This window comes from Myotis lucifugus, unplaced genomic scaffold, assembly GCF_000147115.1.
Source record: "Myotis lucifugus unplaced genomic scaffold, Myoluc2.0 scaffold_116, whole genome shotgun sequence".
Classification (NCBI taxonomy): domain Eukaryota; kingdom Metazoa; phylum Chordata; class Mammalia; order Chiroptera; family Vespertilionidae; genus Myotis; species Myotis lucifugus.
The window spans coordinates 1,474,859-1,501,591 of record NW_005871164.1 but is presented as its reverse complement, the minus strand read 5'-3'; the positions used below and the strand labels follow the sequence as shown (position 1 = coordinate 1,501,591).

General features: G+C 47.6%; 1 protein-coding gene across 2 annotated transcripts in view; it reads left to right on the top strand.

The window, feature by feature from the left end:
- The first annotated feature begins 735 nt into the window (after positions 1-735).
- Positions 736-26,733, top strand: part of LYPD1 (LY6/PLAUR domain containing 1) — a 36,717-nt gene continuing 10,719 nt past the window's right edge. The window contains exons 1-3 of one of the 2 annotated variants that reach the window (XM_023757883.1): positions 736-951; positions 1,080-1,109; positions 2,368-2,505. In XM_023757883.1, the coding sequence (XP_023613651.1) occupies positions 765-951; positions 1,080-1,109; positions 2,368-2,505 (355 nt within the window). In that variant the 5' untranslated portion in view covers positions 736-764. Of the gene's footprint in view, positions 952-1,030; positions 1,110-2,367; positions 2,506-26,733 lie in introns of those variants that run through there. The other variant, XM_006093464.3, reaches the window with a different exon arrangement.

Below are 26,733 nucleotides of genomic sequence, written 5' to 3'. Positions count from 1 at the left end.
GCCCCGGAAGGACGCGGGAGCGTATTCATGGCCCACGGATCTGAGACAGGAGGAAGCTTCCCGGCCTTGGGAGAAGGGGATAGAGCAACTCCCTTCCCCATTCCAATCTGCTTCCTAGTGGGAGGTCGCGGCAGCGGTCCTGGGCGGCCCTCTCGGGGGCAGCGTCGCCGCACCCTCCCGCGGGGCGCGGAGGCAGCGGACAGGGGGGCTGCCTGGAGCTGGCGCGCCGGTCCGGGCAGGGCCCGCCACACCCGCCCGCCCGGCCGCAGCTGCAGCCGAGCCTGGGGATGACCCAGGGGCTACTCGGGGGGAAGAGGGCGCAGCTGCGCGCAACAGCCTGGGCGGCGGCAGGTGTGCAACTTTGCCGGCACTGGAGCGCGCTCCCGCCCAGCTGGGAGGACCGGACCCGCCAGCCGCCGGGCCCTGGCCAGCCCGGGAGCGCCGAGGTCCCTTCCGGAGCGCAGTCTGCCGGCCCCATCGCGCAGGTCCCGCAGTCAGCGCCCGGCCCGTCCCCGACGCACCTGCTGCGCCCTCCTCCCGCTTCACCGAGCTCCCCCTCTCCCCCCGCCTCGGACAACTACACGCTCTCCCGGAGCCTCCCTGTCCTAGGGAGGTGCGGAGGCTGGAGAGGGAGGCGAGAGGAGGGGGGTGGGGACGTGGAAAGACAGTCCCAGCCTTCCCCGCCCGCCACCCTCAACCCCAACTCGGCAGCCGTCACGTGGTGCCTGGAGTGGGAGGTGAGGAGAAGAGGCTAGACTTTTTGGATGCTCGCTTCGTCAGTAGTTCCTTCAGTCTCAGCCGCCAACTCCGGGGACGCAGCGCCCCGCCCGAGAGAGCCGGCGAGAGGAGCAGCGACCGCAGCCCGGAGCCCCGCGCGGGCGATGCGGGCGCCGCTGGCGGCACCTGCGGCTCCTCTCGGCGGCGACGGTCGCCTCGGCGACAGCAGCGCGGGCCACCGAAGCTCCGGCAGCCACCGCCGCTGCGGCGCGGGCAGGACCCGCCGCGCTCGCCGCCTCGGAGGCACCTGCCCGCTCCCGGGCCCCGCGGCTCCGGGAGGATGTGGATCCTCGGCATCGCAGCCACGTTTTGCGGATTGTTCTTGCTTCCAGGTAAGAGGAGAGGCCGGCAGCCCAGGCAGGGGCGCGCACCGCGACCACCGCCGGCCCCGGGCGCCCCGGGCTGCGCAGAGGCTGCCCCGCTGGAGTTCGGCGGCGGCTGGAGCCCAGAGGCACCGGGAGGGAAAGTCTCCGGGTCCTGCGCCGCTGGAGGAGAGAGGAGGCGGATTTGCAGGACTCGAGCTGCAGACGCTCGGTGCTCGGTCTGCACTGTCTGAAGAAGCAGCGGGTAGCCCGGGGGGTCCGAGCTGTGCTGGGGCCTCCGCGAGGGAGAGACACGGATGGCCCCGGCCTCGCCAAGTTGTCAGGCGTCTCTAGCAGCCCGTGGGAGTGGCGCCGCCGACAGGTGAAGGGCGCGCGGGGCAGTCAGTGGCGGGGCGTGCCTGGGGGTGATGGTGTTGCTGCGACCGTTCTGGGCCGGGAGGGGCGAGCTTGGGAACCAGCTCAACTGCGGGGAAGCAGGGGAGTTAGGTCTAGTAGACCGAAAGCTCCTAGTCCCAGCGGAGCAGCCAGGCTGGAGCGGTGAGAGATGCCAAAACGTCTCGCTCCTTCTTTCCAGTGCGCGACCGTCTTCCGATTGCGCTCTGCAGAGCTGGGACCCCGGCCGGGCACCCTAGCCCAGTGGGAGCCCTCGTAGCTGGGAAGAAAGGGCGTCGGATAGCGGCCAGGGGGGGGCCCGCCCGCGCGCACACAGGCCCCTCCCGGTGCCGCTGCGGGAACCGTCCCGGAGGAAGGCCGGGACTTGGGGCTCCAGGGCACTCGGTGTCCGGCACTTCCTTCCGGGTTCCCGGGAGGTTTCCTGGGAGTCTCCGAGCCACAGGAAAGCTGACTTCAAAAATTAGTAAAACTAAAAAGGCGTCTGCGAATGCAGTCACAAAGTAGTGATTAAGTCATTTGTAACCAATTAACAATTAGGCAAATCCTTCAGCGTAGCCTGGAGCTGACGCTCGTCTCTGGGGCTATGCGGGCGCGCGGGTGCACGCCCCCCTTGCAACTTGCGCGTGGGAAGGCCAGGTGTGTTGCTGTTCCGGCTGTTTGTGCGGAGCTGGGGGCAGGTGTAGCGAGCAGACCTCCGCTTCATCCTTCAGGACCCTGGACGCCCTGCCGCCCCCTGCCGGCTTCAGCCACGTCGGCTTTACTCGGAAACCCTGCTGCGGGGAGCACCCGGGCGGCCGGATGGGCAGGGGAGGGTCCTGGTGTCCCGGGGATCTTTGCAGGGGCTGGATCTGAACCCCGTGCGTCTGTCCCACAGGCTTTGCGCTGCAGATCCAGTGCTACCAGTGTGAAGAGTTCCAGCTGAACAACGACTGCTCCTCCCCGGAGTTCATCGTGAACTGCACGGTGAACGTCCAGGACATGTGTCAGAAAGAAGTGATGGAGCAAAGTGCGGGTAAGAGCCCGCAGCTCTCCTCCCCTCCCAGCCTGGGCCGCTGTGGGTGAGGGAGCCACTAAATTACAGGAAAGGGGGCTGACTTTGATTCATGCCTACACGCTGGTTATCACAGATTTACTTTCACAGTGCTGGGAAAATGAAGAGTTCCAAGTTACTTTAATCTCATTAGGCTTAATTACCAGGGCTTCTCCTCCAGGGACTCGGGGCGGGGAAGTGCATTTAATGAGTGGCTCTCCTCTTTTTATTTACTCCCCTCACCTCCCTCTGCTAACAGCTGATCAGGAGGCTAGAGAATATATGGATAACCAGCTCTGCTTGGACAACTAGGCGGTGCCCTGTGCGCAGTGGCAGCTTGAAATATGAAGCTAGTTGAAGTTCCCAGAGGTCAGAGCTTGAGAAATGTGTTATGTCATAGAGCCACACGTATTTCTCTGAGAAACACTACAGGGTCTTCATTCAATTTTAGAACTAGCGCATCGCATTTCAGGCACAGATTGCCAAGATCTTTCGAAGGAATTCGGTTCCCATCCCCAAGGGCTTAGTGGCTGGCTGGCTGGCTGGCTGGCGGATGTGAGGGCCTGGGCGTTATGTGAGGGAAGAAGGGGGTCTTGGGAGAGGAAACCTCCTTGTTCACTCCAGCTGATCAGTCTTCTCACTGAGGCAGACTACCCAGCTCCTCCCAGCATTCTTATCAGAAATCAAAGCCCCTAAAAGTGCAATTGGAACTTTGGGGAGATGGGTGGAACTCTAGCTTCACTTCCAAGGTCAAACTCATAGACAAAATTTTCCATGTTAAGAATATTGAGAAAATGGGAAATAGCATCTGTTGGGGGGAGAGCCCCCAAAAGTCTCAATTCAGGATCAATTCTGAAAAACTGACATGTAGCCTTATTCAAATTCCTAAGAGCTTTAATAACTTACCTACCCGGGAAAGCCACTGCTCCAGTGGTGGCCGGCCTGGACAAGCCCACCCAGGACAGGGCCTCTAGGGGGTTAATAGTAAACCCATGGGGTGGGTAGTCATGTAGACCCCAGAAAGGACAATGGATTCCTCAGTTAACAGATACCATCAGGCAGTTAGCACACTCTATGCATTCACTAGGCTCCTTCCTGGAGCCTGACCTTTATCTCTGGGTGTCTTCCCCGTTTCTGGTAGTCAGCCATGCCTGAGGCTACAGAAAGTTAAGAGTTAAACAGAGTCTAACATTTCCCAGATACCTTTGCTGCTGGAGCCCTACAGCATCCTGTGGTGAATGCTGCTGAGTGAACCAGAGCCCTGCTCCTCTTTGGTTTGCTGAACTGCACTGCCCACAGAGCCTGAAGAAGGGATTGAACCATCAAATGACCTCCTTTTAAAAAAATGAATTTATAGGGGTGACATTGGTTAACAAAATTATACAGATTTCCATAGCGCCTCTTGTGGGGGACCCCAGTCTTATGAGAGTTCAAGCCACTGCTCTGGGAGACATTCCAGTCCAGTGGGAGAAACCCAGTTCCTGATTAGGGTGGAGGACTTAAAAAAAAATTATACAGGTTTCAGGTATACAATTCTACAATACATCATCTCTATATTGCATTGTGTGTTTACCACCCCAAGTCAGATGTCCTTCCATCATCATTTATACCCCCTTTACCTCCTCCTATTCCCCCCACACACCCCCTTCCCTCTGGCAATCATCAGTTAAATGATCTCCTTAACCAACTGGCAAGTTAAAGCAAGGGCTGTAGTTCTTAAGCCAGCGCCTTGGAAAAGTAATGTCTTCTCGGAGAAGGGCCTACAAATGCCTTGTTGCTAACTGCAGTTATTTGGAGAGCAGATGGCTCCTCACTGTGCTATGATTTGGTGGCTGTGTGGTGTTAAAGGCTGTTCTCTATAAGTCCTTACTGGTCTAGGTCTGGGTTCTTGCTGCCAAAATCCCTCTTCTGGGAAATCTGAAGTGTAATTGCTCACAAGAATAACCTGTCCCGAGATAAGCAGTATGCATGGCTTTGTCATACGGGATTCTGGCTATTGAAAAAGTAAAAGAGAACAAAACTCAGTGATGATCCTTTAGTCAAGATTGAAAAAGATGATTTCGACAAGCTGCTGCTTCTCTACATGTTTCGTTCCCGAGCACTGCACCTGAGCAAGTTACTGCCCTTCTGCCAAAGGGGCTGCTGTGATGTGAGTCGGGGTCCCTCTGAACACTCTGTTACTTTAGAACAGCCGTGGGCAAACTACGGCCCGCAGGCTGGATCTGGCCGTTTGAAATGAATAAAACTAAAAAAAAAAAAAAAGACCGTACCCTTTTATGTAATGATGTTTACTTTGAATTTATATTAGTTCACACAAACACTCCATCCATGCTTTTGTTCCGGCCCTCCGGTCCAGTTTAAGAACCCATTGTGGCCCTCGAGTCAAAAAGTTTGCCCACCCCTGCTTTAGAATATGTGCAGCTTTCTTCCGGGCAGTAGGTTAGAGCCAGCAAAAGGGGTGCTGCACTGTGGACACATTAGGAACTTCAGACTCCTCGAGGCCGCTGCTTACCTGAGTATCATGTTTTATAAACCTGGGATCTGGCGGAGATATGGAGAGAGCTATGCCAGAGTGGTGTCCTTTTTCGAAGAGAAATTTCTTCCTCTCTAAAAGTATGCCTAAGATGAATACCACACATCCTTTCAATGTGCTGTGTGTCATCGACTTCATTCTCTTCTCCAAGCCACACTGTAAAAAAGGTCCAGCAGGCATTGTAACACCCACTTATCCACAGACAACTGCAGCACAGACGGTGGCAAGTGCCTGGCCTGAAGTTGCTATTAGTTCGGTCAAGATGAACACCTTATCTCCAAACCAGGTTCCTCTGGCCATATGTCCTAGGCCCAGGGGGGACAGAGATGGAAGTGATAAGGTAGTCTCATTTGTGAAGGCTGAGAAACAAACAGTTGATGGGCATGAAGGAAAAAACAGTTATGAGGGGAAGGATGGGAGTCCTGTGCATGTGGAAACAGGGCGTTTCAGAGCCTGAATTCAATAAAAAGCAGACAAATACATGTTCCTAAATCAGAAGAGCGATGTTCGGGGGGCTGGTAATTCAAAGCACTTCCATTTTCATCTCCAGGTAATTGTTAGAGACCAATCAATTAAGTGACTATTAATTCTCCTCTTGTTGGTAGCGATGGAGAGCCAACCATTGCTGATTGTTAAGTGACCACAGTGCAGTACAATCGTGGAGGGCTGTCTTCTGGGTGTGCTCAGAGCTCCCAGCTCTACCTTCATGCTCCGCGCTCTACTTATAGTATTTCATGCAGTCTGGTGGTCAGGCCTCTTCGGAAGCACTTGCTTTCCGGGGCCACAACCCACCAGCATTCAATTCTGCAGGGCCAACTTCTCCAATCTGGAGAAAATAATGCCTGCTGAATGATACTATTAGGAATCAAAGTCAGAATGTTTGTTTGCTTGATCAGTAACATATATTGTGCTGTTAGAGCTGAAAGGGCCCCCTGTCTCACAGTAAAGGGTGCACGGAGGAATCTTCTGGGACTTTTATTCAAATCCACATGCCTGGGCCCTCCCCTACCCCTCCTGCCTGCCCCCCATCCCCCACAAGAAGCCAGTTCCCTAAGTCTGTGGTATAGCTGGCCATGGGTCTTCCATAAACTCCCCAAGTGACCCTGAGGTGCCCTAAGTTGTGCACTGCTGATCTGGAGCATACTTTAGTGTTACAGGGGAGGAAAGCAAGGGCCAGAAAAGTTAGGTGTTCGATCCAAGTCCCCCAGCCAACTGTTATGAAAAGGTACCTGCTTCCTCAGCCCACACCTTATATAGTAAAATATGCTGCCAGGTTTGCCTGCAAAGTTCAAGGAGGCAAAGTGCTGAAGACTCAGACAGCTCTCATGTCTGCCCGATTCACCTGAACAGGCATAGCGAACAAGCTGAGTGGACAGGCCACAAAGTGGATATTGAAAGAATAGGAGGACCCAGCAAAGGCTTTTCAGCTTGAGTGTCATGTGGACTGGCATTTTTCGCATGTACCTCAGAAAAAGCAGAGTTTTAAATGGACTACGAGATTTTAATGAACCAAGCAAGTTTGACATTAAACAGTAATGAAAGACATACTCTTTCCAAAAAATACCAGCAATGCAATATGCCCAGGCATTCAGTTAGTCCTTTCTGGATTAAGTCTGCAAACTCAGCTCTTTGAGTTTTGAGGCAGGTACATTTAGTTTTCAGTTGGGAAATACATTTAAAATTAACCTTTACCTATTCCCCAGGGTGCCGTTCCTATTAGGTGCTGAGACTTATTTTCCACCACTCTTTATCCCCTTGGCCATTTCCGGAGCAATAATGCCCAGCTGTGGGGAAGGGACCTTTGGTGCTGCCTCTTCCATGGTCCTTACTCATTGATATTTAAATGTTTGCATAAGGAATGCCTTGCTCTCACTAGCTCTCTGTAATGAGTTAGCAACTACTTACCATCACCCTTGAGAGTGACATTTCTTTTGCTCTTGCTTTTTACTGCACTCAGAAAAGTATTTCACATATTGATTTTCATTTCAGAATAGGAGCTCCCCACCCCATTTGAATTGTTACAACCAGGGTGTAAAGAATGTGAATTTGCATTTGTTTGACAGTGCAATCTTGTAATTAGAGTTTTTCCTCTTGACTAGATACAGTGAAGGGGGCATAATTTAATTTTTATAGACTAGCCAATTTCTGCCCTTAGTAAAATATAGCTCTGTCAGTGAGCAAAATGTTACAGGTTCTCCAAAACCTTATTTAAAAGTTAAATGCAGTATATTGAGAGAAAGTTCATGGTCTGAATCAGTAACCTAATCGATCTCTTCACCCATCCTCTGCAACATGCATTAATCTATTTGTCTGTTTTGCAATACAAGAGTTACTGATTTATATGCCATGTTGCATCTGCATTATGGCTGTATAAGCAATGGCGATTTTCCTTTTGGATTACTTAGTTGCTCATTCAGTTGGGTAGCGAGAGCTCCATGCCTTGGATAGGTTAATTTGATGCCTTATTTTCTCATAAACTAAATAAAAGATGGCAAGTGAGGACTCTAAAAGAATCAGTCATCCACTCATGGAAAGATAACCATGGCCTATGTTTTCTTAAGTCTATGCTCTGCTTAATTTCACCAAAATATAAGTATTAGGCTGTAGCTTGTCATTGGGGTGGGCCAGTTCTGCTAATCAGTATTATATCGCAGTCCCTTGACACCTCCATTCTTTTCCAGGTGTGCACCTGCACCCATGCACACACATCATACCTATGATTGTATGTATATTGTTACATTTTTGCCTGTACAGATGCTTTTCAACTTACGATGGGGTTAGTTCTGATAAACCCATTATAAGTTAAAAATATTCTTAAGCTGGAAATGCATTTCATGCACCTCAGCTACCAAACATCATAGCTTACCTACTTGTTTTCTACAGAATGCATATTGCTCTCACACTATCAAAAGCAGAAAAATCGTAAGTTGAACCAGTACAAGTTGGGGACTGACCATCTGTATATATCTGCACACACACATATAATTCTTATAAGAAAACTGAAAATGTGAAGTCCCCCTTCTTTACAGATGTTCAGGATGTTAATTACTGATCCCTGTTGTGTTATAGCAGGAAGGCGCTTTCTAACAGCTGCCTTTCCCAGAACCATTTTGTTAGGATCACCTTGATCTCTGTTCATCTTCCAGGGCCCCGTCTGCCCCGTATCCCTCCTTCTCCTCTCAGTGCTCTCCTCATCTCCCCGTTAGACATCCCACTTCCATTCTTCATGCTCTTCCCCTCCAAACCATTTTAAATCAGTCAGAAGGGTATAGACCAGTGATGGCGAACCTATGACACGCGTGTCAGCGGTGACACACGAACTCATTTTTTTGGTTGATTTTTCTTTGTTAAATGGCATTTAAATATATAAAATAAATATCAAAAATATAAGTCTTTATTTTACTATGGTTGCAAATATCAAAAAATTTCTATATGTGACATGGCACCAGAGTTAAGTTAGGGTTTTTCAAAATGCTGACATGCCGAGCTCAAAAGGTTTGCCATCACTGGTATAGACTATGCTCTAAGAATAAAGTGAAAAAACAAAGATAAAATTTTTTTTGCCATATTTTAACTTTACCAAGACGACTTCAACAGGTTAAAAAACTTTGAAGAAGATTCAGATGTCAGGAAACATACCTTCGTGTATTAACATCAGCCCTGCTAGAAAGGTTTCCGTGTCGACTTCAATAAAGTTATGGATCACACAGGGAAGGCTTCTGTACAGTGAACGTCAATATCACTTCCTCCTTTCTGGTGGGACACAACACCTCCCTCTCCGGGGCAAGGCATTTTCCAATGAGTTGCTCCCTTCGTTTTGGAAAAGCATCCATCTTTCATGCAGAGGGCATCGCTGGCGTCTGAGGCAGCATTTGCAGGGTGAACGTCAAATGTCTCTAGTCCCTTGGGCTCTCCAGTAAGTGGAGCATTTGTTTATGTTAACTTTCCAGCTGAACAAGCCACCAGAGATGACCTGGCATCTCCAGAGATGAACCCTTTGAAGATTGATCCGATCCGGATCTCCCCTAACACTAATTCCTCCCACCAAGACTTCATGAAAGCTTCCCTCATTGATGGTTTTCCTAATGAGTTTAAACAGAGAGGCTTCAAAGTGAGGGTTTTCTCCCGAGAGAAAAGTGAACTGAAGGATGAAAACAAAACTGACACTGTTTCCTTTGAACTTTGTAAAGGAAACCTGCTTCCCTTATATACTCCTGGCACCAAAAGATCTGAATCTACAGTTGAGTTCCTCTGCCTCCCTGCCTCTCCCTTTTTTCCCTTTCATACTTCTGGAATGATTGACTGACTTAGGCTCTAGCAAACCTGGCAAAGTTTTATTAGCACACGGTGCGGAAGGCTTCAGCACCCAGCCCTGCTTTTAGTTGTCAGTTGGAAAGGGTATTGCGCTTCATTAGGGAAGAAAGCACTCAGTCCCGGCTTCCCGTGCTTGGTAACTTTGAAGAGGTTCCTTAACGTCCCCAAGGGCCCAGCTTCCCCAACCCCCACCCCCTAGATAATGCAGAGGCAGGCCATCTGTTTTCTTGTGAGATGCAGAGAGACAGTGAGAAATAACCATCTGAAGGAATTAATCCTCACCAGGACCTGCTCCAGCCACCATCCTCCTGCCTCAGAAGGCTGGCCCGCAGCCTCCCCTGAGTCACTCTGCACACCACTTCCCGTCTCTCACAAGGAGTCCTCGAATTCAGCCTCGATTCCTTATAATAGGATCCTCATAGCTGTCCTAGAAGGTTCACAGCGAGACAGTATCCTCACTTGATGGTTGGTGAATCTGAGACGCAGAGAGGTTTAGCAATTGGCTCAAGACCACACAGCCAGTGGGACTGAAATTCAAACCCTCCCCTGTCCCCAGGAGTTTTTCGATCATTATAATGACATTCTGTATATTTTTCTTTTTGCATTTTTAATAACAATTTTATTGAGATACTAGAGGCCCAGTGCACGACATTCATGCACTGGCAGGAAGAGGGGGGTCCCTCAGCCCGGCCTGTGCCCTCTCGCAGTCTGGGACCCCTTGGGGGATGTCCACTTGCTGGATTAGGCCCACTCCCCACTTCTGGCTGAGGCACACTGACCACCAGAGGGCAGTTCCTGCGTTGAGCACCTGCCCCCTGGTGGTCAGTGCGCATCATAGCAATCGGTTGTTCTGCAGTTCGGTCTGTTTGCATTTTAGCCTTTTATTATATAGGATAATCTTCTTAGTGTGAACAATTCAGTGGTTTTAAATATACTTAAAATTGTGAATATAATTGAATTGCAGATATATTTCTAATGTCAGAATATTTTTCATTTGCCCAAAATGAATCCCTGTGCCTGTTAGCAGTGTACTGTCTGTCTCTGTGGATTTGCCTGTTCTGGATGTTTCAGATAAATGGAATCAGACAGTATGTGGTCTTTATGACTGATTTTCACTGAAGATAACATTTTCAAGGCTCATCCATTTCACTTCCCGTTTTGAGATGCATCCTTCCTTTTGCTTGTGCAGGGATCTGGAGAGAAAAACTTAGGTTTGGCAAATCCCCGAATTAGGGAGTGGGGGAGGGATGGGGCATGCTGTGAGCCTTGGGACTGCATTGACTAATTAGCCAATTTGTTGAGTTGAACTAAAAACTTGTGCCAAGAGCAAGTCATTCCAGTGAGCTGAACGGAATTTGTGTTCATCAAGCATCTGCTTTGTGCCAAGCACTGGGCTTCCGTCCATTGCCTCTTCCTCCACTGCCATGTATTAAAGAGTTCATGTGCTTTTCAATGAAGCGATCATGAATTGGTTTATGTGAACCACAAGAATCCTCAGATACCTGGATGGGTTAGTCCTGATTCCTGAAGCTCTTATCAGTGATCCCAGCTGCCCATCCCTACATCTGGCCTCACTCATAGGCCACAGCCCTCAAGAATGATTTACAATAGCCAAGATATGGAAACAATTCAGTGTCCATCAATAGATGAGTGGATAAAAAGGCAGTGGTACATATATAGAATGGAATATTACTTGGCCATAAAAAAGAATGAAAACTTACCATTTGTGACTGCATGGGTGGACTGACTAGAGGGTATTATGCTAAGTGAAATAAGTCAGTCAGAGACAGACAAATATCATGTGATTTCAATTACACGTGGAATGTAAAGAACAAAATAAATGAACAAACAAAACAGAAACAAACTCATAGACACAGAGAACAAACAGACTGGCACTTGCCAGGAGGGAAGGGGTTTGGGGGACTGGGTGAAAGAGATGAAGGAATTAAGAAGTACAGATTGGTAGTTACAAAATAGTCACAGGGATGTAAGGTACCATATAGGGAATATAATCAATAATATTGTAATAGCTGAGTATCAACCTGTGGGGGGCATGCAGGAGGCAGCCTATCAATGACTCTCATCATTGATGTTTCTGTCCCTCCCTCTCCCTTCCTCTATCTGAAATAAATAAAAAACATATTAAAATAATAATATTGTAATAACTATGATGCCAGAAATTATCAGTGGTGGAGAATCACTTTGTAAAGTGTATGATTGTCTAATCACTATGCTGTGGTTAGTACAAAATAATATTGAAAGTAAAAAAAAGGAAAATCATGCATCTCTTAGTCTAGGAGAGACTTAATTTATAACTTTACAGATGAGAAGGCCGTGGTGCAGAGAGGACTTTTCTTTCCTGAGGCTAATCGTCATGATCAGTCCATTTGTTTCTTCCCTTGAGAAGGCTGAGAGTGGGACAGGTGCAGAGGGATTCCGGGGAGAGGTTTTTATTAAGGAGATATGATCCGGGCACACATTGGTCATCTACACTGAGTACTCAATGAGTACAAGTCCAGCCTTTTTGTGCCAAACCAAATCCTTGATTACGCCCTTTATGCAGGTAGAACTCTTTACTCCTCTAGAATTGGGAAATCTCTTCTTTGTAATTCTCTTTTTTAAAACTAAGCTGATTCTTCCTTACCTTGTAGTTTTCATTGTGGTAGAAGGGATTGTATTATGGGGCCAGGACAAGCGCAGGTAAAAGCGTATTTCCTTCCCCACACTCCACAAAAGGCCTTATCTATAACTTAGGAGTCTCAATCAAATCTGCGATGAATCAGCTTGCAACGAAACAAAATAATTGTATACTAGGGGCCCAATGCACAAATGCATGCACGTTGAAAGGAACTGTGGGCCATGAGGCTGTGGTGGGCACAGGGTCAGATCTCGGCCCATCCTCCGCACCCCTGCCCGACCCTCTCACCATGGCCCCCAGTCCCCTGTCTGCCAGCAGCCCCATCCCCGCCCCCTCAGCTCCCATGCGCTGATGGTGCCACCCGCTCGCACCCGCTAACAGATGGCCCCTCAGGAGCAGGGGGAGGTGGAGAAGCCCTCAGGGACGATCGGGGCCTGCAGCCGCTTGCCCTGATGACAGCGACTGGTGCCCCGCCTTGGTCTGGCGCCCCCACTCACCTGCTCCACCATCTTGCCTTGGCCAACACCTGCCATGTTCTGCTCTCTGCTGCCTGCTGCTGACGCCTGCCATGTTCCACGTGTGCCCCCTAGTGGTCAGCACACGTCATAGTGACCGGTTGTTCAGTTCCACTGTTTGGTCTATTTGCATATTTGGGTTTTATATATATAGATGCCATTTATTCTTGCTTTCCAGTAAACTGTGGACTGTGGCTACGTTGTGATTCAGAAACTGTTTTCATTGGCCAGAGCTCTAGGGCAGCGACTTTCAACTGGTGTGCCGCAAGAATTTTTAAAACATGCAATACCTGACTATTTAGTCAGGGGCACTGACCTCTTCCCCTTAGATTTCCAAATTAAAAAATGACAACAGCCAACACAATAGCTGCCCGGTGTGAATGGATCAAAAGTATACTTATTTTTTGTCAGATTGACAAAATATAGAATACATTTTTTGGTGTGCCGCAGAAATTTAGTAATGAGTTTATGTGTGCTATGAGATGAAAAGGGTTGGAAATTGCTGCTATGGGGCATGTTATCTTATTAATAAATTGCTTTCAACTTTCTGATTGTCTCTAACAGTTCAAAGCAAAGCAGGAGATGAACTGAATTAAGTGCTGTAGGTAAGGTGAAACCATAGAGATCATAATAAATTGCTTTTTGGGGGGAAAGAATAAAAAAGAGTAAAGCCCCGATGTTTCAAGGTGTTGATTCGGCTTTATGACTTTGCAAAGCAGGAGAGGGATCCTGATGGAGTGCTGTATTATTTTAAGGAAGTTGTGGTCCTTGGTCCAGTGGTTTTCATTTCTCACTGGACATGGACAATAGCTTTTTATGTTTTTCTATTTCTTGGGCTTGTTCGGGAGAGCAGAGGGACTGGAGACAGCGCCGGAAGCGGTGGCGCCAGGCGCTGCTCAGCCCCAGAGTCAGTGCGTGCGGTGTTCGGAGCGAATACAAATGTGCAGCGCAGGTCCGCCCTCCGCAGAGGCTTCTTCGGAGCATCCGCGAAGCAGGCGTGTTATGTGACGCCGGGTGATGGGTTTCAGGCCCTGTTTTACTGTCTATGCAGAAACTAACAAACCACTTGGGTTTCCCGGTTTCTCTCGGAGAATCTGCTCAGAAACAAGAGGCTGACTAGTTTCCACAGCGAAGGCCTCCAAGTGAGGAGTGTAGGGGATCTGGGCTTCAAAGCCAGCCCGGGGTCCTTTGGGGAATTGCGCTGCCTTAAGAGGCAGAGGCAGAGCGTGAGAGAGGCGCCTGGAGAGTGAAGCGTCAGCTAACTGTCTTTGAAAGGCAGGGCAGCTTTCTACCCCGCCTGCCACTGGCTGTTGGAAGGGAAAGAAGAAGAAAGCGAGTCAGAGGGGTCGTTTTCCCTAAGAGTGGGTTAAACTCCAAAGAGACAGCCAAGCGCTGTGGAACCCGAGTCCCATCGGGGCCCTGCTTACCTGCGTGAATGGAGCAGCATTGCTAGACCTGACCTTCCTGGTGTAGGCGACAGTGACAGCAGGATGACAGAAGGACGTTCTGACAGTGCTGTCTGCTCAGTGTTCTCCGGCCAGCACTTGGCTGGGCCCGATCCTTCCAGTGTTTAAGCGCATCTTTTCCTAATTTCCTTCATTGGAGTTCATGCTCTTCATTTCTCTACACCGACCCCTGAAAGGACACTATGCCCATATCTCTCTCTCTCTCTCTATCTCTCTCTATCTCTCTATCTCTATCTCTATCTCTATCTCTATCTCTATCTCTCAATCTTCCTCCCCCTTTTTACATCCTCCCTGTCATTCACACATGCAAACATGCATACACACACACACACACACACACACACATACACACACATATGCGCACGCATATGATGACCACTCACTGATATATAGACCCTCAAAAAATATTTGCTGAATGAGTATATTTGAATAAAAATTAAAGCTAAACAGATATATCAGCAATTTAAAAATATTATATCAGAAATGAAGGAGCTTAAATCTCTAGCATAAGAAGAAAATAGAAAAGATATTAGTTTAATATACCTTTTCTTTCTTAAACTAGAAACAGCCAACTAATCCCTATTAGTAACAATTGTCATTTAAGAACAGCTCTAAAGTGTAATCCACCAGCTTTCCTATTTGTCAGCTTGCCTTCAAACTGGTCTGCCCGTGCTTCAGACGAGGAGTGTTTTCTGGAAACACACACACACCCCAAGCTAACTTGGGAGTCATGCTAACTGGGGGACGGGTCACCACCCAGCCAATCCTATCAGCTGACAGTTTGGCGTTTTTAATCCTCACCCTAGAATATGTTTACTGATTTGGAGAGAGAGGAAGGAGTGAGAGAAAATCATCAATTGGTTGCCTCCCATATGCACCCCGACTTGGCATAGAACCCGCAACCTAGGTATGTGACTGGGAATTGAACCCCCAGCCTGTTGGTGTACAGGACACCAAAACGCTCCAACCAACTGAGGCACCCAGCCAGGGCTCCACTGACGGGTTGTTATTTGGAGCTCTCTTTGACACACCTGGGTCATGAATTCCCTTCGGAAGAAAGAAACCTCCCCCAACCTCCAGTGATAGTTCCCCAGCAAACCTCTGGGCCTCTCCCATGCAGGAGATGCGAGTTGAGAACAGATGGAAACATTCCATAGCAGAGAGGCAGCCCAGACTTTGCGCTGCAAATGTGCTTCCAGACCATTTGGTTTGGGCAAACTAAACCACAGAGGGATTGGGGGGAAAGACTGTTTTTGCTCTCCTACTGCCCGTCTTGCACTTACACTGTTTCGCTGAACTGTAAGACTCCACTCATTGCTTGATTCTCGCCCTGCTTATTGAATACCGTTAGTGCCACTGTCATCACACCCAGGTGCCGGTCTCATGTGGAAGCCACAGGAGCTTTGGCTGCAGTGGCTCCTGGGCATCAAGGCGCATGTGGTCTGTACCCTTCCTTAGGGTATGGGGCCTGTCTCCTTCCTTAGTGTATGGGGCCTGGTTTCAAAAGAGGAGTAACCAGCTCCCAAATTCTGTTACGTTCTTGCCTCCACCCTAGACCTCACTTTGTGTCACTTAAGAATGGTTTTGCTGCAAGTAACAGGGACTTAACCCATAAGACATTTATTGTTTGCCTAATAAGTTAGTCCAGAAGTAGGTGGCCTTGGGGTTATTCTCACAGCTCAGAGATGTCATCAAAGACCTAGGCTCTCACCATTTTCCTACTCACTCCCCTAAGCAAGGTGGCTTTTTATCTACTGGTTTGTTGCCGGTTGGTAACAAGGTAGCTGCTTATATTCCCATTAAAGGGAAGGGACAGCACCAAGGAGCTGTTCTCTTCAGCTTTTCCTTTTATAAGAAAACGAAGCTCTCCCAAAGTCCCCCAAACAAATTCTGCCTACCTTTCATTGGTCGGAACATCATCTCATGGCCACTACTTGCTGTAAGGACGAAGGCAAATGGTGGCTGTGGGTGGCCCCCTGTCAGTGTCTGCAAAATCACCTGGTGAGAAATCCCTGCTCAAAATTGGGAAAATTCCAGCACAGTGCTTCCAGGGGCCCCTAGAGAAAGAACGGGGGAGATTCACTGTCCCGAACATCACCTGCCCTTTTGCCTAAAATGAACACCAAATCCTTCATCATAAATCACTGTCACAATTTGAAAGGGAAAGGAACTCATGTACTAGTGAGTTGAGTTAAGATGTACATGACATTCTAGAATTTTGATTCACTGATACTGGGACATAAGTCTAACTACATTTTAGTGTGCGGATATTTTCTGTAGATAAGAATGCCATGTTCACGGTGACAAATACAAGGGTGCTTTGGGTTAAATGCTTAGATATTCTCTGCTCATCCCATCTGGAGCCATTATGCAACCAAGAACTCAATTTTTCCTACATTTGGGTGAATTTGTATGCAAGAAACTGTTGATGAATCTTTGTGCTCCACTATGTAAATCTTACCACTTCAGAACAATGATCTGAAAGACTCCAAGGTTAAAAATGCAAGAGCAGTTTCATAAATCATTGAAGGGCACTGTTAATGCTGAGATAATAAGTCATAAATATCTATTCCCTCCATCCCCTGTGGCAAACTGGGGGACAAAGACACCGGCCGAGGAAAAGCAAGTGACTGTGCAGAAACCTGTCTGGCTCAGAAAATTATAAATGAGCAGAGAAGTCCACATCTAATGCAAAACGAAAGTAAAACTAACAATTGGCCTCCTGCATTATGGCTTGGTTGTTTGCTTGCCATAATTAAGTTGGCATCAGTGGTTAACAGCCTTGAAAATGAAACTCAACAAAAAACTTTGGGAAGGGTAATCAGAGGCTTCTGAGTAATGAAACCCACCCATCCCTCCTATGAGGAAAAAGAATGTTCTTGTTGGATCTCGTTTCAGGTCTGTTTTGTTGTTGTTGCGCCTGTTGTTTTAACGGACACCTTTATTGTTCCTCTCAGGGGTCATTGCCACTCCTTAGCATTCCTCTCTCTTTCTGGTCTACCAGCTGGGCTGCAGGGACCGAGGCTCAGCATCAGCATGGATGTGTAGTGCAGAATTGCTACTTCCCTTTGGGGGAAGAGGGACTTTAAAAAATAGGTTGTTAGCATTGTTGTTTGCTTCGTGTTGCCATCTGCAGCTCAAATGGACAGGGTTTCTTTGGCTTTTAAAACAGTCACATCCATGGCAAAGGCAAAGCAGGTAAGAGCCAGGACACAACACCGCCCAGAAAAGGACCACCGTCCAGGTCTTCTCCTCTTGTTATGCCTGAGAAATGGTGCCTGGGATGCAGTCACAGGGCACACTTACAGAAAGCCTTTTTTTCCCGAGATGTTCCCACTGAGATGCAGAAACTGTCGGATTCCTCACGTGGTGTTCTTTAAGACAAAAACAGAATCCATGGGAACAGATCGGAGATCAATCTTCTTGCACTTTCTTTCAAAGCTCAGTGAAATGCACATAGCTCATTCCAATTACCCGCTTCCCAGCATTTTTCTTTGAGGAGCTGTTCCTAGTCCTGCGTGAATGTTTATGGGGACATAATCATAACTCTGGCGCAGAAAGCGCTGGTTATTTTTCGAGTAGAGGAAGATTAGTCTCTCTCCCAGACGGGTATTCACACACGTGGCAGTTTGCCTTGGAAGCTCGACTTTAAAACCAAATTATATAACGTGGGGTGAAAAGTAATGGACTGTTAAAGGCTCTGTTTGGAAATTTCCATCTCTGCACCAGCACAGAGATCAGAGGCAAAGAAAACTATTGGAAAACATAAGTGCAGGATGGCCCGTAAAGAGGAAGAAGCACATGCCTTATGCCTCTATTTTAATTGACCGTTGGGGCAAAGACTAAGAAAACCAGGAAAATGACTCACTTTAGAAGCGTGCGGATAGCAAGTAGGCCCTACCAGAACTGCAGCCCCACACTCTCTGCGATGGAGCAAAACTGCATGCCCATCAGCAGGGGCGAGGTGGGCGCAATGCTCCACATCCTTTTTCTGAACCAGTGCAGCTCAACTCGCCAGCAAAACCAAGGCTCGGTGGTTATTGTTTATGCCTCTCAAAGGCCAGAGGCTATGGGGAATAGAAGATCAGTAGCCAAATACTCCCTAACCCTACAGACACTTGCCACAAGAGAATGAGGTTTTAGGGCACTGCCAACTGGAGCACATGGAACCTGGTGGGGTCTGGAGAATGCTCCGTGGTTATGTGTTTTTTCTTTCCCAGCTTCTGAGCAAACTGAGAAACAAAACAAGGAACAATGCAGATGAGGCAAAAATGTCACCGTTGTTACTAAGAAATATTAGGTTGGCTCGGCCGGTGTGACTCAGTGGTTGATGTCAACCTATGAACCAGGAGGTCACGGTTCGATTCCCAATCAGGCCACATGCCTGGGTTGTAGCTCAATCCCCAGAGGGAGCAGGCAGGAGACAGCTGATCAATGATTTTCTCTCATCAAAGATGTTTCTATCTCTCTCTCCCTTTCCCTTCCTCTCTCTGAAATCAATAATAACATATTTAAGGGGGGGAAAAAAGAAAGACAGACTAGGTTGGAAGGAATAGCATTGGGGTAAAAGTCAAATGGGCTTCCAAATTAGTATCTTTAAATTAGCTGGCTCACCCAGTCACAGGCCAGAGGGGGCGTTTCTTGCCCTGAGGAGCAGAGCAGAACACCTCTTTGCTATGAATGACTCCCAAGAAGGAAAAGGGGTTGACCAACATGTGCCAGTTCATTCATCCATGTTCACCAATCAGATATGTCCCTCTGTTACCACTGCCAGAAAGGGAACTTTGGTGGGTCTGCCTAGGGTCAGCCAGTAAATGTGTGGGCTCTTAACTTTGTGCAGTAAAAATTTCACAACAGGTGGCAGGTGACTGAGGTACATTTATTAAATCTGGGGGCAGTAAAACAAGAAAGGGCTTAGCACAGAAGAAGCAACAGGAGAGCCTAGGCTGGGCTGCCCTAGCTCACTGGGAAGTCAGAGAAAAGGGGGCCTTGGGATCAGGTTAAGGGGTTATCCTGCAACGAGCTGCTGCTGCCCATTGCTCCCCTGGTTGCAAGTCTCATGGGATCCTTTAGAGTTTAGGAGATGCACGCCTCTGGGGGAAGAAGAGAGGGAAAGGGGGAAAGAGGAGGATGGGAGCTGCTTCCCAGAGGGAGAGCATATGTGTCCTGGGTTCTTTACCTTGAGGCTTTTATCTTTTCTTGCAGGCAGGAATTTTAGGGGAGGTGTTGGCGGAAGGTTTCAGCAAGAACATTCATCAGTTTCCTGGGTGTGCTCCTTCAGGGTCCAGGTCTCCACTGATTGGTCAGTTATTAGGACAGGAGGTTGTTAGTCATTGAGCTGGTCCTGGTTTTGCTGCTTTTCTGGGTCTGGAGCTGAAATACAACTGAGGCCTAGACGTTATCTCTAGAGGGGGTGGGCTCTGTATCTGCTGTAAATTGCTCTGTCAGTTTGGTCAGCTCTCTGTCTCAGTTTCCCTATTCCACCTGTCCTGGCTTACTGGCCTGATCAACTCCACCTTCCTTGGAGAAGAGGGAATAGAGAGGTCGAGAGAGTTAGGAAATATACTACTTTAGTTCCTTCCAATGGAAGAAAACATCAGGATTGGGAGAAACTATTCCCCAGTTAGTATTCCTTTAAGCCCATCACACTGAAAGACTTATTCCAGGAACCCCCAAGGCCCTTGAACCATGAATGAAGTAGTGAGATAGCACTGATCTTTGGGGCTGGATCAGTCACATACACACTCATTATATTGGTCATAGCATGTTTGCATGTTTCAGTGAAGCATTTGTTTGGGAAAACATAGAAAAATGATGCAGACTTGTCTCTCACCCCTACCAATGCCTTTCATTAAAATGGTTTCGCCCTAGCCAGTTTGCTCAATGGATAGAGTGTTGGCCTACGGACTGAAGAGTCCTGGGTTCCATTTTGACAAGAGCATGTCCTCAGTTGCAGGTTCTATCCCGAGCCCTGGTCAGGGCCTATGCAGGAGACCAATTAATGTGTCTCTTTCACATCGATATTTCTCTTTCTCTGTCTCTCCCCCTCCCTTCTACTCTTTCTAAAAATCAATGGAAAAATATCCTCAGGTGAGGATTAACAAAAAACAAAACAAATAATTTTTATTTTGAAATCATTTGAAACTTACAGAAAAGCTGTAAAAATAGTAGAGTTTCCATATACCCTTTACCCAGTTTCTGCTAATGTTGATAACTTGTATGACGGTAGTGTAATGATCAAACTGAGAAATTAACATTGGTGCAATACTATTAATTAAGCCATGGTTTGTATTGGGATCCACCAGTTCTTCCTTTTTCTGATCCAGGATCCCACATTTCATTTCATTGTCACGTCTCCTTATTCTGCTTTCATCTCTGCCAGTTCCTTGTCTTTTGTGATCTTGACCTTTTGGGGAAGGGCGGGTCAGCTTTTTGTACACTGCCCCTCAATTTGGGCTGGCCTGGTGTTTTCTATTGTCAGCATAAAGATATCCAAACCTGTCGACAATTTTTATAAAAATGTATTTGAGCCAAACAGAGGATAGACCTGGAAGCAGGGTCTCAGTAGACTAAGAACACTTCCTAGAGTAACCGTTTGCAGCTCCCTTTATGCATCTGAGATGAAGGAAGGAAGGTAAGAAAGATTAATCACATGGAGGTGGGAGGAAGCAAGTCAGGGTTCAAATTACAGGATAGCTAAGACTATGTGCTCTCATGAGGGGTCTGAAAGGATGGTCAGGTATTAGAAGGAGGGATGAAAAGGGGGAATTTCAAAGGTGTGTTAACTGAGCTGTACAGAAACAACGGACAGGACTTGCTTAAGGCGAAGAGCTAAGCCTTTTAGTAAAGATGTTTTAGGCCTGGGCCGTGGCTACCCAATGACCTGCCCCATTAGGAATTTATGATCAGATCACCCTGTGACATTACTTTTCATAGAACCCCTTTTTGTCCACATCTTGATCAGATTGAGTTTTACAAGAATACTCAGAAGTAATGTGTCATCCATCATGTCTCAGGGCATCCTGTCAAGAGATGCATGATGTTAATATCTTATTACTGGCGATGTTAACTTTAATCACTTAATTAAGATGCTGTTTGCTGGGTTTCTCCTGTGCAATAACTGCTTTTATTTTCCTTTTTAATTAATAACTTAAAGGACATAATTGGAAATTATACAAAAACTGTTTCCTCCTCAAACTTTGCTCAGTAATTTCAGCAACTCTTCGTGGTTCTCTCTCTCGCCAATTATAACTGTTAGTGTTCTAATCTTAATGCCAATTTTCCTCATTCCTTCTGTATTTATTACTTGAAATTCTTCTGTAAGGAAGCACTGTCTCTTCTTCTCCGAACATTTATTTATTAAATTAGTGATTTATGTCAGTGTGCACTCATGGATATTCACTCTTTTCCATGGGTTCTAACCTAGTACTATTGTTACTTATTTTGTTGCCCCCATTGCTCCAGCTGTCCACTGGGAGTTCTTTCAACCTGACCCATTTTTTTTTTATGCATCCTTATTTTTTTTAATACTTCCAGCACCTTGATCTTAGACTTCTAGGCTCCAGATCTATAAGAAAATGGCTGTGGTTTAAGCCATGCAGAGCCTGGGGTATTTTGTTATGGCAGCCGAGCTGACTAATACAGTCTGTTCCTGTCAGTGGGGTTTTACAGGAGCACAGCCACTCCCCTGTGTTCATGTGTTAGCGATGGCAGCTTCCATGACAGACTATCCAGTTGAGAAATTGTGACCGAGACTATATGGCCTGCAAAGGCCAAAATATTCACTGTCTAGCCCGTTACAGAAACAGTGTGCCAACACCGTTTGGAACAGGAATTTACTCTATATGGTCTAGGTTTTGAACAGGAAAAGTCACCCCAGTGATATATTAAAGAATCAAGGAGAGTAAACCACCTTAGGGGGCAGTAGCCACACTAACATTTGCCCTGGTTGCCTCCAAGAGTTTCCTGCACTTCTAACTTGGTCACCTTGAACTTGAATGTAGTGGTTGACAGGGAACATGTGGAATGAACAGCATCCCATGAGTCAGCTAGGACAGGTCAGCCATGACGGGGGGAGGGTAGGAAGGGAACAGATGTGGTTGTGGAAGAGCGTGGACAGCAGTGGAGAAGAAAGCAGCCATCCCCCTTCCACACTGCGGATCATGGGGTGTCGGAGGTGTCCCTGCTGCAGAGCAGGAGCCGGGTTGTAATGCAGAATGACGTCTTTGCCAGCAGTGACCAGACTGTTCCCTGGATAAATTACAGTGTGCACTTAGAGTCTAGTCTGCACGTGCTCTCTCCCCGCAAAGGTGGTGGTCGTGTGGAAGCTCAGACCCCCGTGTCCGAATCCTCTGAGGCTGGTCTGGAACCTGTGTGTTTAAGGAATTCCCAGGTGACCCCTCTGCAGGCGGGTGTCTGAGAGCCACGGCTGGAGCAGCTCCTGCCTGCTGGAGGGCGTGGGCCAACTGTCACCAGCCCGTCCTGAAGAAATGTGATAAAACAGAGTTTCAGTCAAAGGTTTAGCATCGCACCAGCGATTCAGGACATTAAAATGTGTTCATATCTGCCTGGGGCCAGCCATGCTCCACGTCTCAGTCCTGTGGAATTCCAAAGCCCAGACCACTGCTGGGTGGACGGATTCAAGCAGGGCTGTTTCAGACGCCTTCCATTCTGCCCACTCAATCTGCAGTGACCCAGTATGTTAGGAGCAAGCAAAACACACTGGACTCAAGCAAAGAGAAAGCACCATCTTTCTTCTTTCCCTCATGTGATCAATAATTCAAACCTTAAAGCAAGCCCGACACCTGACGGAGTGCTTGCTGCAGAGGAGCAGACAGGTGCCATCCAGCATCCACATTCTCTCTGAACACTTCTTTCTCTCTCGCCCTCCCTCTGCCCCATCTCCTGGCCTGCCTTTGGTCCTCCTCCACCTGAATGCTGTGCTACCTGTCTGCTAAAAGGTGGCCTATAGAGTCCAGAAGGGACTGGGATAGAGTGTGGGCAGCTGTGGGGGAAAGAGGAGCCAGTGATTTTAATTGTTAGAGCAAATCAATCAGTGAGGATTGAAGTCACTCTCCCTCTAAGTGATGCACCATAAACTCAGCAAGTAGCTGCTTATGTGAATTAAGGTTGTGAATCACAAAGTGCCTCATGGTCAGCTGATGATGATGAAGGTGATAATGGTGATGGTGGTGGTGATGATGATGATGATGATGATGGTGGTGGTGATGGTGGTGATGATGATGATGGTGGTGATGATGATGATGATGATGGTGGTGATGGTGATGATGGTGATGATGATGATGATGGTGGTGGTGATGATGATGATAACCACAGTAGCAAACACTTACATAGAGCCTAGTTTGTGCCAGGTGCTTTTCCGAGTGCCTTACACAAGGTTCCCTATACTCAAAAGAATTATTTCTAGTGTCTGTAAAACAAGGAGGACCCACCCATAATGGAACAGAAATGTGTTTGTACCATGTATTTGGACGCATTTCAATCCAAATATATACTTAATTCTAGTGTGTAGGGTAATTCTAGTGTGTAGGGAGAGAGAGAGAGAGAGAGAGAGAGAGAGAGAGAGAGAGAAAGAGAAAGAGAAAGAGAAATATTAATTATGAGAGAGAATTGTTGATCAGCTGCCTCCTGTATGCCCCCAACTGGGGATCGAGCCTGCAACCCAGGCATGTGCCCTGACTGGGAATGGAACCATGATCTCCTGGTTCATGGGTTGATGCTCAATCACTGAGCCACGCTGTCCGGGCTCATTTTTTTTTCCTTACACCCATGTTTTATGTTTTCAGCATCATTCTTGGAAGTATATTTCCTTCAAAGTCGAATGTCCAGATCCCAGGGAGCAGGCACAGTCGCTGCAGTGGAATGGGCTCCCTGTATTTTTTGTAACTTTTCCTTTATTCCTCAGCATGCCCATCAGTCACACTCTAAATAAGGCAGATTAATAGCGGCGACTTCCTTGAAGGGAGCAATTTGTGGTGCGCTTTAAGTGAGCATAGTCACCCATCTAAATCCAAGAACCCCGGAAGCCACCCCTCCCTGCAGACTTAAAGAGGATTAAAGACGCCAGGTGTCTTTTTTAAAAATATTTTTTTGTTGATTTCAGAGAGGAAGAGAGAGAGAAACATCAATGATGAGAGAGAATCATTGTTCGGCTGCCTCCTGCACACCCCTACTAGGAATTAAGCTCGCAACCTGGGCATGTGCCTAACTGGGAATCGAACCATGACCTTCTGGTTCATAGGTCGTTGCTCAACCACTGAGCCACGCTAGCAGGGGAAGATGCCAGTGTCTTGATTACTGTGGTGACAGAGGGTGTGTGTTCCACAGGCACACTTCTGGTCTCAGATGAGAGCCCTGAGAAATGGCTTGGCACTGGCAGGACACGTCTCTGTGCCCTGCAGGTAGAGAGGCTGTGGCTGGCCCAAGCAGGGATTAGCCCGGCTATGCGGACGGACAGCCCTTCCTCAACCTGCCCAGCCTGCTGGCTCTGGGTCTGGTCCCTGTTACTGAGTCACAGCCTCTCACAGTCCTGCCTGTATCAGCCAAAGACGGGGTGTCACCGTCTTAGCTTCATGAAACCTCTGCTACCCAGGCCCCGCCAGCCTGGGAGTAAACTTTCAGTTGCAACTAGTCAGGAAAGCACTCACTATCACGGGACTTCAGAATTCCCCTCAAATGGTCCTTCCTTCTGTCTTCTCCCCTTTCTCCATTCATTCATTCATTCATTCAGTAAATATATTGAGCCCTTATTGTGTGCCAGGCACGGTTCTAGTTGCTGGAGATGCATTCTATTAATAAAGACCCAGTAGTAAAATCGGCAGTGTGTTAGAAGTGATTAAAGTCAAGCAGCGAAGGGGCATCCTCACCTATTGGGGAGCTCACTCCGGCTCTTGGACACTGCCCTCTGCAGCGGTGGCTGCCAAGAGGCCCAGGATAGCCTGAAAGCTGCAGGAAAACCCAATCTACAGCGGTGCAACCCAGACACCGCGTCTGGCCCACGGCGCTGCTGAAGTCAGGCAGACCCATGGCGCCCTCGTCCAAACCCACCTGAGGTTCCAGGAAAGCTCTGATGCCATGGAGCTGGGCCGCATTCTGGCTGCAGTGAGTGGACCCCAGTGGGCCACCCTGGTGCCATGAGCTCCAAGGCTCAGGTTCCCTTTATACTTTTTATTTCTCTTAGTTGGTCATCACAGATGCAGTCCATGAATGCATCCTCACTGTAAATCGTTTTGATGCCACAAATAAATCAAAGTGCTTTCTGAGTGGGGCCCAGCTCTAAGGGACTACCACTGCTCAGGGTTAAGCCTTCTGGACCCCTCTCTCTGATTTTACTTAGAGATGTGTACACACACACACACACCCCTACAGACATACTGCAATGCACACATTGTATTGATCTGTGTTTTTTCTTTTATAAATGGTATATTTGTAGAACAGTTGGAAATTTGTTTTTCCACTTATTGAGAACCATGTCAATATAGGAATAATTCAATAATCACTAAATTGAGACAGATCAATAAACAGGTCTGCACTTTCAGCTGCCGCCTAACACCCCATAGTATAGATGTACTTTTTCCTGTCAAGGATGTGCACACATGAGTTTGTTTTGAAGGGTAAATGCCAAGACAAGGAACTGTTGGATTTGTACATTTTTAATTATTGGCGATCCTTCCAAATTGCTCTTAGGCCAAGTTATGCTCCATCAGCCGGGGTTCCTTCTGGTTCACCTCAGCTCCTCCTCTCCTGGGCCCAAATCTAAGCTCATGGAGCTGAGTTAAAAGAAAAACGGACAGACAGACACAGGTGCCCCTGCCATGTGACCCTGAGATTTGGTCTTTGAGGCAACTCTAGCTCTCTCTCTTCTGGAGGGTGTGTTCATTCCCCAGATCCCCCTGGTGGACACAGCTAGGATGGGACAGCTACCCTGGGAAAGAAAAGGCTCTGATCATGAACAGTGGGGGCAGTTTATTTTAGAAGGTCAAAAAAAGTTCTTCATTTGCATTGTTCTGATTTCAAATGGGTCTACAGTTTTCCTTCGTACCCTATCCTGTGTCCTCCCAGTACGTCTACCCAGAGACAACCAATAGCATCTCTTTCTTGTGTACTCTTCCAGAAATATTTTATGTGTAGGCATACAGAATGTATATACTATGTGCATGTAATTTTTGCCATGTTTTCCCCAACAGAAGCATATTATACCATGGTAGGCAATGGAGCAGAGTCCTTAAAAGCAGCTATTCTAAAGCTAGGATTCCTGAGTTCAAATCCTGGCTCTACCATATAATTATCTGCATGACCCCCTAAGCAAATCACTTAACCTCTCTCTGCCTCAGTTTCACCATTGGGTCATTATTGCAAGAGTTATTACAATGATTAAATAAGTTAATATTTGTAGAAATTTTTATATTTGATATTTGCATATAGTGTGAAATGATCACCGCAATAAGTCTAGTTAACATCCATAGCTTTAAATTTTTTCTTGTGATGAGGATTTGTATGATTTTATCTCTTAGGAAACTTTCAAATATGCAATACAATATTAACTAGTCTCTGTGCTGTACATTATCTCTCCACTAGAGGCCCGGTGCTCAGATTCGTGCACTGGTGGGGTCCCTCGGCGTGGCCTGCGGGGATCAGCCAAAACCAGCAGTCCAACATCCCCCAAAGGATGTAGTAGTGCACAAAGCGGCAGGCGGCCAGGGAGGAGCCCGAGCCCGGGCTGGG